Here is a 13,941-nt window from a genome sequence, read left to right as displayed (position 1 = left end):
TGCTAACAAAAGAAACACGTCTCACAATAAATTTTAAGAAATAGTGGTATTTACTAAGTAAAACTTAAATTAAAAATCGATAGATTTTACCACAAAGTAATTGCCAAATTAAACCTTTGTTTCACAAAGCACACTTTGTTAACACACTTTGTTTCATCCTAAATTTCTAAATCCCTAGCAGTAGATTAAGCAGTTTTCTAATTGGTGGATGTAATAATCTGATCGATATCACACTAGATAATATAGTTCGATATCGAAACTTGAAATAATACAATAGTTATGCTCTTCGGAATATGTTACTAATTTTCACCATTAAAGATCCGTATGCATCCTTCTAAACATTAAATATGCATATAAATTGTAAGGCGCTATGTTTGTTCTTATTAACAAACTCAATATATCATTTAAGTTTCTTAATAAAACCACAATTAATTCATAGTATACTGTTATTCATTACAGCTTTCAAGCTAGCTGATGGTTGGTATAAAACGTAAGTTTACTCATAATAATGAGTCACTGACCACATCAAACATCTAATAACATTATAATCTAAAAATCAGAGCTCATAAAAGGACATGAAGTCGTATTTGCAAGACTGGGTGTTGTTTTCGGTGCAGAATTATTTTAATTCTGGTTATCTAATGGAGGTCGATCGAACTGAGAATCTCTTTGCCGAGGTATCGCTAAAGATATGAAGATATCCCAATGAAGAATTTGCAATTGAAGGACCTCGACTGTTTCAAGCTGTTTGAGTATGGGCATGCGCAACTCCAAGGGCCTTAACCATTTTTCTTCTTCATAATTTATAGTACCCACTATCTTTTTTAAGTGAAGCGTGGAATTGTCAAAAGATGGTTGAAAGTAGACTAATGAAGTTGAAATGTAAATGATCTTTAAAAGAAAAAAGAAAAAAATTGGTAAGGTTCATACTTAAACACAATAATCAAAGGCGGCTGTATACCAAGATGGATATGCATTAAGATAACACGTAAGCATATTACAAAGTTGTGACAATATGGGTTATGAGCGGATATTTACTATACAAATCCCTAGAGAAATTAATTTTACCGCATTGCCATTGTCTTGTCATGACATTGATTGTTTAGAGAACAAATACGAGGTTGTTCCAATATGTGGGTAAAACACGATGGTTTTTCCGTGATAAATACTAAAATGAGCAAACAATACTTCGACTAACTTTGAACAAAAGATATAATCGGGGAATGTTCTTATCATAAAATAATATTTTATCGTATCAAGGATTTGCAAAAGTGTAGCCTTTATCGGGAAAACCCGCTGTTGCTTAAGAATAAGACAGATAAGGTACATTTGAAATAAAATAAGTAAATAGCTTCGGTAATGAAGCTAGTTAAATTTGGATGTAAGTACTGTAAAATATATAGGAATAACAATATATCTAACTCGCCAGTTTGTCCCGATTAATAACGAGAGTAGATTGTAAAATGCCATCTAAGATATCTACAAAGGCGTACGTCTTGAAACCGAGGAACTTTCCATCTCCACGCGCTAAAAGAGTTCGTCGATACGCGATACGACAGTTCGACGGAGATCTTTGCAGATAATTCGTTGTATAGGTTGATTTCGTGGGGCCCACTAAAGGAAATATCCACCGCAATCAGCTGGAAGTTGGAAGGTGCTAATATCGCCTCGATCATAATAAAATATCATCGGGCGGAATGTCGCAGCGCTAGCGGCTGCCTGATGACATCACTATCAGAAATAAGCCAAAACCCGGTTTTGTAAACATTTTCATCCTGGGACGAGCAAAGCCTTAAATTGTGATGTTTTTTTTAGACTAAAAGTCGCTTATTATTGACACATTTACCGGCTTGATGTGAACATGAATAAAATATTTGTTACGTTCGTATTGGCGCCTATTCGTTGGAATAACAAGTTGTCATTTCTATGTAAATACGAGAATATTCAACCGCAAGAAAATATCCTGCATCATGAAGCGGTGAAAATGCTTTCTCATCATAAAAAATGTCATAAAGCCTTTTCTGTTAAGAAAATATTTTCTTCAGGCATTTCCAAGTATGTCAAATAATTCGAGAGAATCTCGCATGCATAAATAGAAAGTCCTCTAACTTTCAACCATAAATATTGCCTATGAAGTTTATACTGAAAATGTGTGCTATCACTTGAAACATAAATAAAATTCAAAATTTGTGTAATATGGTCAATCATGGGTAGAATGGTTATTGGTACAGTGTATAAGGTACTACCACAGACTTTCATATTTCCGTCTCAATAAATTCAAATTATTTAATGCTCAAAAAACAAACAAAAACAGTAGATATATATTGTTTGAATACATAAATGTTTACATTACTTGATAATAAATACTTGTACTTGAAAAACTTGTGCACACTTGTGAAAAGTGAACACAGCTTCAAGAAACATTATTAATATATCGAACCCTAGCAGTAAATTATTTCAATATGAACTTTTTAAAAGATCGATCATTTTTGCTAGCTTATTTTTGGTCGATTGGAAGATATTGTTTCAAATCAATAAGTCCACCAATATACTTCTAGTGCAAAATGATTAAATAAATATATTCGAATACTAAAAAACTTTCTTATCTAAGGTTAAAAGAGAACACACATCTATTTTTGGTACATACGTTTACAAATACTCTTACGTCTTGTACTGAAAACATCTGATGACCTGAAAACCAAGGGAATGAGGATTCGTCGAGGCTTACGAAATTAAAAAAAAATAGCATCGAAAAATGTAGTGACGACTTATTGAGGATAGGTTTTTCCACGCTGGAATACAGTTATCGAGGACTGGTTTTTCCGACAAATTAGATGTTTCGATTTATTCATATCAAACCTTCATAATGGTATAACATACGTTGTTTGGGACACGTATGAATTGTCGCTACACTTTAAACCTGTATCGCAACGGGGAAAAAGACCGGGTAAATATGGTAATTAAATTTTATATAGGTCCATCTGAACAATTTAATCTAGTCTAACGCAGCGTTGCCTTCAAACTTACGCATTGATAAAACGCAAAACCCAATCAGTACCACAGATCAATTTCAATACGCATTCAGCTATCGCCAAAGATGAATGTCTATCAAATAATGTGGTTTACCTATATCCGTACTCACAAACCTTTTAATATTTGACCCAGTAATGAAATCTACATATTAAAAAAATAGATCGGTCCCCATCTTCCATGTCGTATCATTATCCAGCTAAAATCTGCTTTCGCTACTGGATTTTGATACATGGCTCTGGAGCGATGGAAATTTACTAGAGCATATGATATTAACTAAATGAAGGTACGATACAGGGGGCGAGAACCGCCCCAATATGCTTTTTGTTGTTGTATGGAGTCTTAATTACTAGGTACGGTTATCACAAACGCACGATATGCCGTCTTCTATTATTTATTTTGACTCCCGAATCGCGGTTTCCAACTGACAATCTTCAGTTGCTTGAATTAATTTAATCTGATGCTGTTATTAGGGAAAACTGCAAAATCGAGTTAAATTTGGATTCTCCCTCAAATGTCTCGAAGCCATTATGGGCTTTTTGTCGATCATGCGGAATATGAAAATGAATTTATATGCATGGGGTGTAATTATTGTTTCCGCCACATATACTTACTCAATATATTTACTTTGTTGAATTTGTGAAATATTTCATCATACCTAGAATTATTTAAATGTACCAAAATCATAGGGCTTTTTTTTATACGCAATAGCGATTATTTCAACAAATGAGGAAAATTGTAAGATTGTTTTTCATAAATTGGAAATACCTTTTCAAGGAAAAACTTTAGAAACTTGTTTATGGATTTAACATATAATATCCACATATTTTTACTTCGATGGGTTTTGACTATTTGTCATTGTAATTACTCGGAAAATAAAACGACGAAGTAACACATACACATTCATTTATTTGTAATAACTTCAGGAAATAAAATTAGCAAAGTCACGCGTTCTTAAAGCGAAAGTTTTTTGGGAATTCCTCAAGTTAATGGTACTCAATGCTGTCTACTTTTTCTCTGGTTTTCATAATTATTTGTTCGGTCGTTTTTGACCTAAACATAATATGTAAATTGAAAAACGTCATTTTGAGAATGTGCTACATTCGATTCGTTGATGATTATAATATTAAGTACTTAATTGAGTTTATTTTCCTGCATTACCGCCCACAAGGTTGAAGATAATAAAAACGACATTACGTATTGTTACTTAACCTTATGTAAAGTAAGCGGGGAAACTACAATAAATAATATATCCGTTGCCGACTCATTACAAGGGTGAAGTAGAAACAATGTAAACCGTCATTATTGCATTATAATAATTGTTATTAGCGGTCGGGTGTTTTCCGAAGTGACGTTTCAAAGAGATCGGCAGCCGAAACCCCAGCGGTCGGAATGGGACGACTTCGAGGAAATAGGCATCAGCTAATCACACGCAACCTCACGAAATTCCCAACGGGTCGACAGTCGACAGTCTGACAATCCGACAGTCCGACAGTCCGACAGGCCGACATTCCGTTCCGCGGACGGAGGCAGTATGTGGTGACCGCAACTCTCATTTCAGAGAATTACGGATCATACCTTTCCGAGAGGATCTAGGAATCCCGGTCGAATCCCGGATGAATAAAGGATAGACTTAATAAAGTTTGAAGAATTTTCGTCATTCAAGGCCAAAAATGAATGGATCTGACTCATCTTTATCTCAGAAGTAAATGATTTTACACAATAAAATCGGTTGGCCAGAAGTCGATTAAAGGACGAGTTCCAAAATATTTTTTGGGTTACTTTTACAGATAAATTAGCTTTTCGTCGAAACATAAAATTTTGTTTTACAATTAAAAATAATAGGTAAAGGGGAAAACCTCGCGGTTCAACAGTTAACAGAAAAACATTTAAGTATGCCTGGATTTTCATTTAAAATGCGGCCATTAAACAAAATAGTAAGGAAATGATACGTAGAAGTCAATACTTATTAAGACCAATACCAGTATTGGTCATTTTGGGTTGTTTAGGTTAAGAAGAAAATATCAGCCTTTATAGAGGCAAAACTGATAAAACTGGTGAATCCGATACCCGGAACATCAAAAATCGAGAATATTATGCATAAGTCATCGTTTAAAAATATTATCAGAAGTGATTCTCATGGAAAACGAATCTCGTTATTTGCTATTGATGGAGACACTGAAACTTATTGTAATGTTAGGGCTGGGATTACAGAGAAATAACGCTATACGTACGCGGTATAGATAACTTCGTTTTCTTTTAATCAATTTTCTTTTCTGAGTTAACTTCCTAATAATACTCATCCATGAGCCTAATTCGTTAGAAACAAAAGTGCAGAAGTAAAAGTTAAAGTTATCTACACTACGTGGTCGTTAATTTTGTATTCTAGCCCAAATCATATTCTAGCCCAAATCATATTTTCAGCATTCAGAAAACAAATGCTCATAAAACTGATCACTACACCAATTAAACATTTACTGAATTGAAAATAATTGGTCACGCATTTTAGATTAATAGTCAAGCACGTGATTCCAACATAGTAATAGGCGATAATATAATCGTTACCCAAAATGTTTGCCACTAATTATTCTACCTGAAATGAACATTCAATGCGTTGAGATAAGTCATTATATTGTAGGTAACATTAGTACTAGTATCGGTGGAAACAAATAACTATGTTGTATCAACTAATAATTTCTAATTATACTATCGTTCTTCACACAAAATAAATTCATTTTGAATTTCACATTGATATTCTCGAATTCATAACGTGTTCCATTGATTTAGCTATGGAAATAATTGGTTTCACAATATTACTATCAGACTCGTATAATTTCAATAAGGAAAATATATTAAGATAAAGAAAAAGAAAAATTGAGAAATCAAAGTGAAATATGAAAAATAAGTATTTTTATTTTTATTTTTAATTTTAAATATATTTCGTGAACCATTTTCATTTGAAAGAGAAAATTTGATTTCAGTGCTCACATCGTTACGCTTCTGGGTTAAAAAAATCATCATTAAAAAACAAATTAGGTTGCTGGATAATACTTAACTAACATAGTATAGTACTTTTCCCAAATACGTAACTAACATAGTTTTTTTTTCACTTATTTTGCGATTGTGGAAACATGTTTTCTTAAATGAAAACAATACATTTTACTTAGGTTTATTCATTTCAGTGATAGTCAACGAACTGTGGGATTGGTCTGAAGATTATGGCTCATGTGGGTATTGCGCCAATAGCATCAGCACTATAGGTTACGGAATGATATTATTATAGTTTTGTGAACCTACCGAGGAAGTAATTCTTGAGTAAGACTGAAGGCCGAATAATACGATAATATTCACTATTTATTTCGAGGAAAATAAACAGATCCAGCGGAGGAATAATAAAACGGTGATCACGAGTCAATCGGCTATAAAATCTACGCGTGCGGAATTCTAACTGCAGTTTCTTACTGCGACAGTTATCATCGGACCTCTACAAACAAATTTTTATTTACTAATTGGATTTGTTTGTCCATGACAATGTGTCGAAAACATACAACAACAAAAATACGAATACAAAAAATAACTTTGACTTCGGGCGTGTTTTTATTAAGTTAAAATCGTATTTTAAGATTTTAATCGTTTGTTCGTTTGTTAATATTTATTTCATATTAACTAATAAAACAAGAAGAAACCGAATTTTTAAAATAATATTATTTAAACGATATCTTGGATCAGGGGCGTGCATTTCATATAAGCACAAAAGCCTACACACCTTAGCTGAACTGTAATACTCATGTACATATTACTAATGTGTATAATATTAAGAATTCAACAAATCTTACTAAACTAACAGCTTTCGTACGAATTGTGAAATGTCATAATAGGCACCGCTTAAACAATTTTTCATTCGATTAAAAATATAGTTTAATTTTGTATAAAAAAACTCTGATATAGTTTAATGCGTGCAAAAATAAAATAATTATAAATATTTATAAAAAAAATAGGTTTGGTTTCCAAAGACACAAAAAGGTCGAGAGAGTATGCGTTAACCAAATGAAAGCGAAATATTGTCGACATGAAAATTGATTAACAGTTTGTCAAGCCAAAGCCATGTGATTAAAGCAATATCTCTAAAAGTTACATGACTAATTAGAATACGACAGTGGATTTACAATTTATAAACTGACATGGTTGGCTTCAACCGCAGCATTCAACAAAGACCAAAGTTCAATATCACATGGTGTGCTGACTGTACACATAAATAGTATTCGTCATTGGCACCACAGTATCTTGATTTCGAAAACATTTGCGTTTCTCTTGATTCATCTAAATTTGGGCATTGATCCCTCAAACCGCAACTCTCCACGAACACAATGGTCAATATTAAACGGCGCGCCACTGAACATACAAACATGCTGTCCTAATGAAGAACGTTATTATGAATCCCGATTACAATAACTTCCGCCGAGGAAGAAATAAAGCAATACATAAATCGAAATTGGTTTTTGAGAAACAGCAGCTAAAAATATTCGGTTTCTTTACATTTACACGAAAGCAATCTTGATGTGTAACGCACATTCATTGACATACTAGGACACGAACTAAGACGTAGATACGTTACGTTTTTAGTGGTTTAATTATTTTAAAAGATGATATCGTTTACGAAATATTGCTGAGATAAGCTGAATTTTCGGAGACCATTTTTCCCCAATCATTCATATGCAGTAAACCAGTTTTTTAAAAAATGCAAAGTATTTCTAAAAAACCGCATTTATTCGATGTTAACGACAGTTGCTGCAATATTTGACTATCGATACGAATAAAGTATTTTACACATTCATAAAAAGGACATGTAATGAGACACATATGACCGGCAGGTGAATACGTAGTCCGCAAGTCGACAGAACGGTCACAGGACTTTTACGCAGTTTACTGCTTGTAGATTATCGACCTTTCCACAGACCCGTAAACAGTGTTAAAACAGCAGTGTAACAACAATTTACCTTGTAGCGTAATAATCTTATTAAAAGTTTTACTCTCATACAAGTCTATACAAAAAAAAATTAAACGAATCCTGCCCTCATCTCTTTATTCCCTAAGTAAATTTTCGGCGTTTAGGACTCACGCCAAAAAAAAATAAAAAAAAACGAAGGAAATTTTCTATATTACGTTAAACGAAATTTTCAGAGACAATTAACAAAATAATTCTACTTCGTAGTACCTACTTTTGCCAAAAAGAAACGCGGTGCGTTCGATAGTTTTTCGTTACGTTAAGATGAATATTTACATAGAATTGAACGATTCCACCATAGAAGTGCATAGCCCGAGTGCAAACCTAACGGATAACGAAGTTATTACGCCATCCATTGCTAATGGTTTAGGAAAAACCGATGATGGCGATGTGATGAGGAGTACAAAGGCAATACTGCGCGCTCTAGAGCGAATGTAGAATAAGTTGTTATTCCACACGAGCCAATGCAGCAACCAGTGGGTTAGCCTGGCATCGCTTTACTTGTTGGCAGATAGCCGACCATCGTTAAAACTCACCATGTGAAAATACGACGGTACGTTTATGTTATCGCAGTTTTCCCCAGATAGCGGGATTTTCCCGACTCATTGGAAAAAGCCGATAAATTCATTTTACGCTCTAGGCAAATAATCAATTTCATGTAAAAATAATGATTTTGCAAAAATATGAACACATAATTTATGTTCGTGGGTCTTATTTTCAAACGAAGCTATAATCGAAAACGGGCAAAAATGACATTTGATACATTAAAATACAAGCCAATTAGGTTTACCTTAATATCTAATTGCAATATTTGTGTACATTAATATTTATTTTATAAATTAAATTTAAAAAAAGGTATCATTATCTTGCAAAAAAAAGTTAATATTTGGAAATAACTTACGTATAAAGTAGAAATCAGATGGAATTATCAGATCTTAATCTATGGAGATATAAATATATTATATATAATCTAATATTAATATGATGATAAAAAAGTGACTAGATTTTTTCATCATAATTCCAACTTGAGTGAAAAACCAAAACTAGAGTGCCGAACTGCACTTACATAAGATTGCATTTTATGAAGCATCATTGCAAGCACTATAATTTATTAAAATAATTTAATAAAAATATATTTGTAAACGTTTCAAGTGATTTTTTGGGTTTCGTTATAAAATATTACACCCGAGTTTGGAAGAAGCCTACACTCGTATTTCATAGCATGATCAAATAAATAAAAATTGAAGAAAAAAACAAGATTCAGTACTCATTGGTCCGGGTCATCAAAAATATACAGTAATGCTATGTTATTGTTGTAATATTGAAATAAATACAAAGTTATAATTTTGAATAACTCGATATAATTATTTAAGAGTAGCAAATGTTATTTGTAGAAGATGAAGGTGAATATAATATAATAACCGCGAACAGTGTAGCTGCCGGAAGGTCATTGAAGTAAATATACAAAAAAGTCAATCCGAGGGCGAGGCTGAGCAACGTGGCTTCATTTATCAATCAACGTTCAGCCTATTGGAGAACATAAATACGAGTTATGTTACGATTACTTAATCGAGAAAAGGAGAAATGTCGTCACTAAGAGAATATGCAATAGTGAACACGTCGGATTATGACGTTCCACCGAGAGGTGTCTTTCAACGTGACATTCAAGCAAGTGGTTGAACTTGAAATGGAACGGAAGTAAAAACTTTATTTAACGAACCGGACCCGGTTTGGTTTGCGGAAAATCCCACCATAACTTGGCGAGACTCGACCCGTGCACTTTACTTGGGTAACATATCTACCTACATGCCAGCATTGTGGTCCATAGAGTACCTACCTTCTGCGACCGAGGTACGTACCATTAGCTCCGTGGATTGCGTCGCGGACTGTGAGACAGAGTTTCTAGATTCGATCCAATTTTAACACTATTTCATACATATTTTCAAGCACAAGCCGCTCAGAATTGTTTTTTTTTTGCGTGTAAAGAACACAAATATTTATTTTTAATAAATGATCTAAAGTAGTCTTCATTAGCCGCAATTCGCACCGTCAAAAGAAATGTTGACCGACGCCGTGTTAGCGTGATTGTTGGATATGGGAGTGGAATATATTTGATGGAAAAAGTGTACCAGTGTGAAGGACATAACTCCTAAGCGGAAATGCAGAAGAAATAATTAAGTAGGAAAAGGGGAATGGCACAAAGTAGTTGGGCAATCGGGGTCGCGCACCCGTACTTAAACTATCTAGTGTAACTAAACAGACAATGTGTACGAGTCTCTAAAGGTAAAAGGTAGATCAAAATACACGAATAATATAAAAAAAAAACAAGACTTAACGCCAAACAAGCGTGTCTGCTAATCTGTCTTCTCTCTCCTAATTTGGCCGAGCGAAAAAAATGGCATGATGTTAATAGCGGTAATTAGTAATCAAATATATTAAAAAACAAATATATTTTACGTCATCGCGAAGTGTTGAATAAAAATATTGATATTATATACGCCATCGTGACACGCTGAATTAAAATTTGATGCGATCGGAACCAACTCAGTACAATGTTGTACTTACAATACATAAAGATAATTTCCAAGTAGGTTTCGCATCAATACGAGCAGTGAAAGTATTTCGCTATAGTGAGGTGTAAGGAGTGGTCGGAACGGAGCTGACACTTGAACCATCATATACCATCGTATTTTGATTAGTAGTCGATTACCTTATGATAACCTATCCATTCACGTGAATGTGTTTTGTTAAACTACATAATTACGTTATGTTTGATTTCAGGGATATAACAAAATCTTCTAGTTTTCCTTATGTGTCCTTCCAAAGTAATGTAAACAATTAAGCTTCAGATGCTCATCCACAAACACGTAGACCAAAATAGGAACCTCACGAATGTCGGTAAAATACACGATTCAAGACACAAAAAAACAATAAAAATAATTTAACTGATTATTTCTACAGCATAGCTTGCCGGGGAATAAAAATACGTTTAATTTTATTTTTAAATAAATAACGAGAAAAATTGTACCCAGTTTTTTCTTCCTTTGACCAAAAATATTGGGTTGATGCAAAAGTAATGACCGTTTTTTATGATCCCAGGTAAAAAATTTATTTTTCATAAATTATGAATAGTATCTTCTTTTTTTATGATTCCATTGTATAAAGGATGCTTTCCCTCTACTTTCTATTCAGTTTTGGCCTGGCCAGAGTACAGTAATAACCCCTTGTATTTTTTCAAAATGTCGTTCGATAAAGTGCATTTACGTCATTGTTTACTTTATGAATTCCGTAAAGACAATACCGCGAGTGTGGCAACCAAAAACATTTGTGAAGTGTATGGAGCAGATGTCATCAAAGTTAGACAGGTACGAAGATGGTTTGCAAAATTCCGATCTGGAGATTTTTCACTCATTGATAAACCACGTACCGGGCGGCCATTGAAGTCTGATGACGACGAATTAAAAGTCATAATTGACACCAATCCACGTCTAACCATCAGGGAGATTGTGTCAACGATAAGAGTCAACCAAACAATCGCATTAAGACATTTGAAGCGTATGGAAATGGTTTCGCGGTACGACGTTTGGATACCTCATCAATTGTCGGCTGCCAATTTATTGGATCGTGTTTCAACGCGCGTTGCTTTGAGTGCGAGACAAAAACATGAACCTTTTTTGCATCGTTTGGTGACGGGAGATGAGAAATGGGTCGTGTACAACAACGTGACAGGAAAAAAACATTGGACTATACCTGGACAAGCCCCATTAACAACTTCGAAGGCCGAAATCCATAAAAAAAGTTATACTTTGTGTTTGGTGGAATAATAAGGGTATTGTGTATTTTGAACTCTTGGAACACGATAAGACAAGTACAGCAGAACGATATTGTCAGCAATTATCCAAATTGAACATGGTCCTTCAAAAGGATAGACCAGAATTGGTAAACAGAAAAGGGGCAGTGTTTCATTACGACAACGCGCGACCACATGTGGCTATGATGACCCAACACAAGCTAAATGAGTTAAATTGGGATGTTATCAAGCATCCACTGTATTCTCCAGATATTGCTCTTTCTGATTTTAATTTATTCCGATCACTGCAAAAAAATTTAAATGATGAAAAAAATTATTCAATAGAGTAGGTAAAAACATCCCTTACTTCATTTTTCGCATTAAAATCCACGGAATTTTATACTACTGGTATTAATAAGTTGATAGAAAGATGGGAGAAGGTTATAAGAACTGATGGAAATTTTATAATTTATTAAATAAATAATACAAAAGAAAAAAAAAGAAAAAAAATATATGTAAAAAACGGTCAAAACTTTTGCATCCACCCAATACATTTCAGATAATACAAACAATTTATTTTATTAGGCCTTTGAAGAAGATCATAAAGCAATAACATTTCAGAACACCATTTCTATCATATTATGTGTTTATGAGGCTGGGAAAATAGCTAAGTGGACGAAAATTGGGTTTATTTTTATTGATTGGCAGTTAAGATAATTACTTATGTAAAACCGATTAATTGGGTAAATTTGATCAAGAAAGTTACACTTGTGTATCTGTGTCACAACCGTCGGAAAATACTTTGGAAAATCCCGGCCTGTGTTCGTTAAAAGAACGAGCGTAGGTGTGCGTTTATAATTTTGTAACAATTATAACTCATTGTTATATCACCTTTCTCTTTTGCGACTTCAAAGAAATATGAGTAAAAATATTTAATCTTCACACGAGAATATGAACATACATTTACAGATTATCTCTTTTATTGAAATGTATCTACTTAGGACAAAAATCGTTATGAAGGAAACATTATGAAAGAATTCGCTATTCTTTATACAAAATTAATAAACCCATCAAAATTTTCAGTTACTTAAATTCACACAATTTACTATTATATCGTTTCATACACATATAATATTAAAGTAATCAGTCATATTACGACGTTTTAAAGTAAAAAAAATACATAATTGTATAAATATTTCTGTTTTGTGTAAACACAGTAAGAAAGGTATACATATAAATGTTTTGATAGTTAATTTAACCTTCATTTTGTCGCGCCAAGACGCTAGAATGCCCAAGGATACGGCTGAAGGGGAGTTATTTGTCAACCGCGCTTTAACAAAGCGCTTAGGCCAGCTTTACGAACCATGAGGTCGTATAATTTTAGTCAATCCTGACTCGCGCGAGTAAAGATTGCTCAAAAGGTGTATTTTTTTTTAAATTACTAAATAAAGTCAGCTGATCATATTATTATTGTTGCATACTTGTCAATTTCTCACTGTGCTAAACTCTACTCATTTTGCTAACATAACTTTATTTTATATTTTATGTTGTAATATTTGTAATTTCAAAATGATATTTTCTTGTTCTGCCTAGTGAGATGTTCATCAAAAAATAAAATGTGTATTGTAAAAAGTAGTAATAAAAATAGAAAAAAACTAAAGTTGCGCGACTAAAGACACGTTAATGAAAATGTATATGTTAATGAAGCTCACCGTCGTAATTCTTCTGGTCGAGCGCGTGCGGCAGGGAGCGCGCCCCCGGCTGCGTGTGGTGGGGCGCGAGGGGCGCCGTGAGCGCCAGCAGGCACTTGAGGTCCCCGGCGGCCGAGGCCAGGTGCAGGGCGGTGTTCCCGTCCGCGTCGCGCGTGCTCACCTGTCGACAACGTGCAATCTCAATGTGAACAGGGGAACATCTCGTAACGAGAATAATTCGTTCCAGAATCATTCTCGTTAAGGGAAACAATTTGTCCCATATAAATCAATGGAAAATGCCATAATGAATTCCATACCGAGAGAAATTCTATTTTGATAAAACGTTTATTGAAATGAAATTGCATACTTATTAACTATTAAGGAGCATAACAACCGGGAATGTGATTTCGATTTGCAAAAAAAAA

At 33.8% G+C, this 13,941-nt stretch overlaps 1 protein-coding gene across 1 annotated transcript in view; it reads right to left on the bottom strand.

Annotated features, from left to right (window-relative positions):
- Positions 1 to 13,941, bottom strand: part of LOC148311631 (NF-kappa-B inhibitor cactus-like) — a 29,016-nt gene that overhangs the window by 7,793 nt on the left and 7,282 nt on the right. Inside the window, exon 3 of the mRNA XM_088256307.1 lies at positions 13,538 to 13,697. Coding sequence (XP_088112433.1) covers positions 13,538 to 13,697 — 160 coding nt within the window. The remainder of the gene's footprint in view (positions 1 to 13,537; positions 13,698 to 13,941) is intronic.

The sequence above is a fragment of the Brachycentrus maculatus genome, unplaced genomic scaffold (genome assembly GCF_059751285.1).
Source record: "Brachycentrus maculatus isolate JH-2025_06_01 unplaced genomic scaffold, ASM5975128v1 h1tg000060l, whole genome shotgun sequence".
NCBI lineage: Eukaryota > Metazoa > Arthropoda > Insecta > Trichoptera > Brachycentridae > Brachycentrus > Brachycentrus maculatus.
This window is presented reverse-complemented; position numbering and strand designations above follow the sequence as displayed.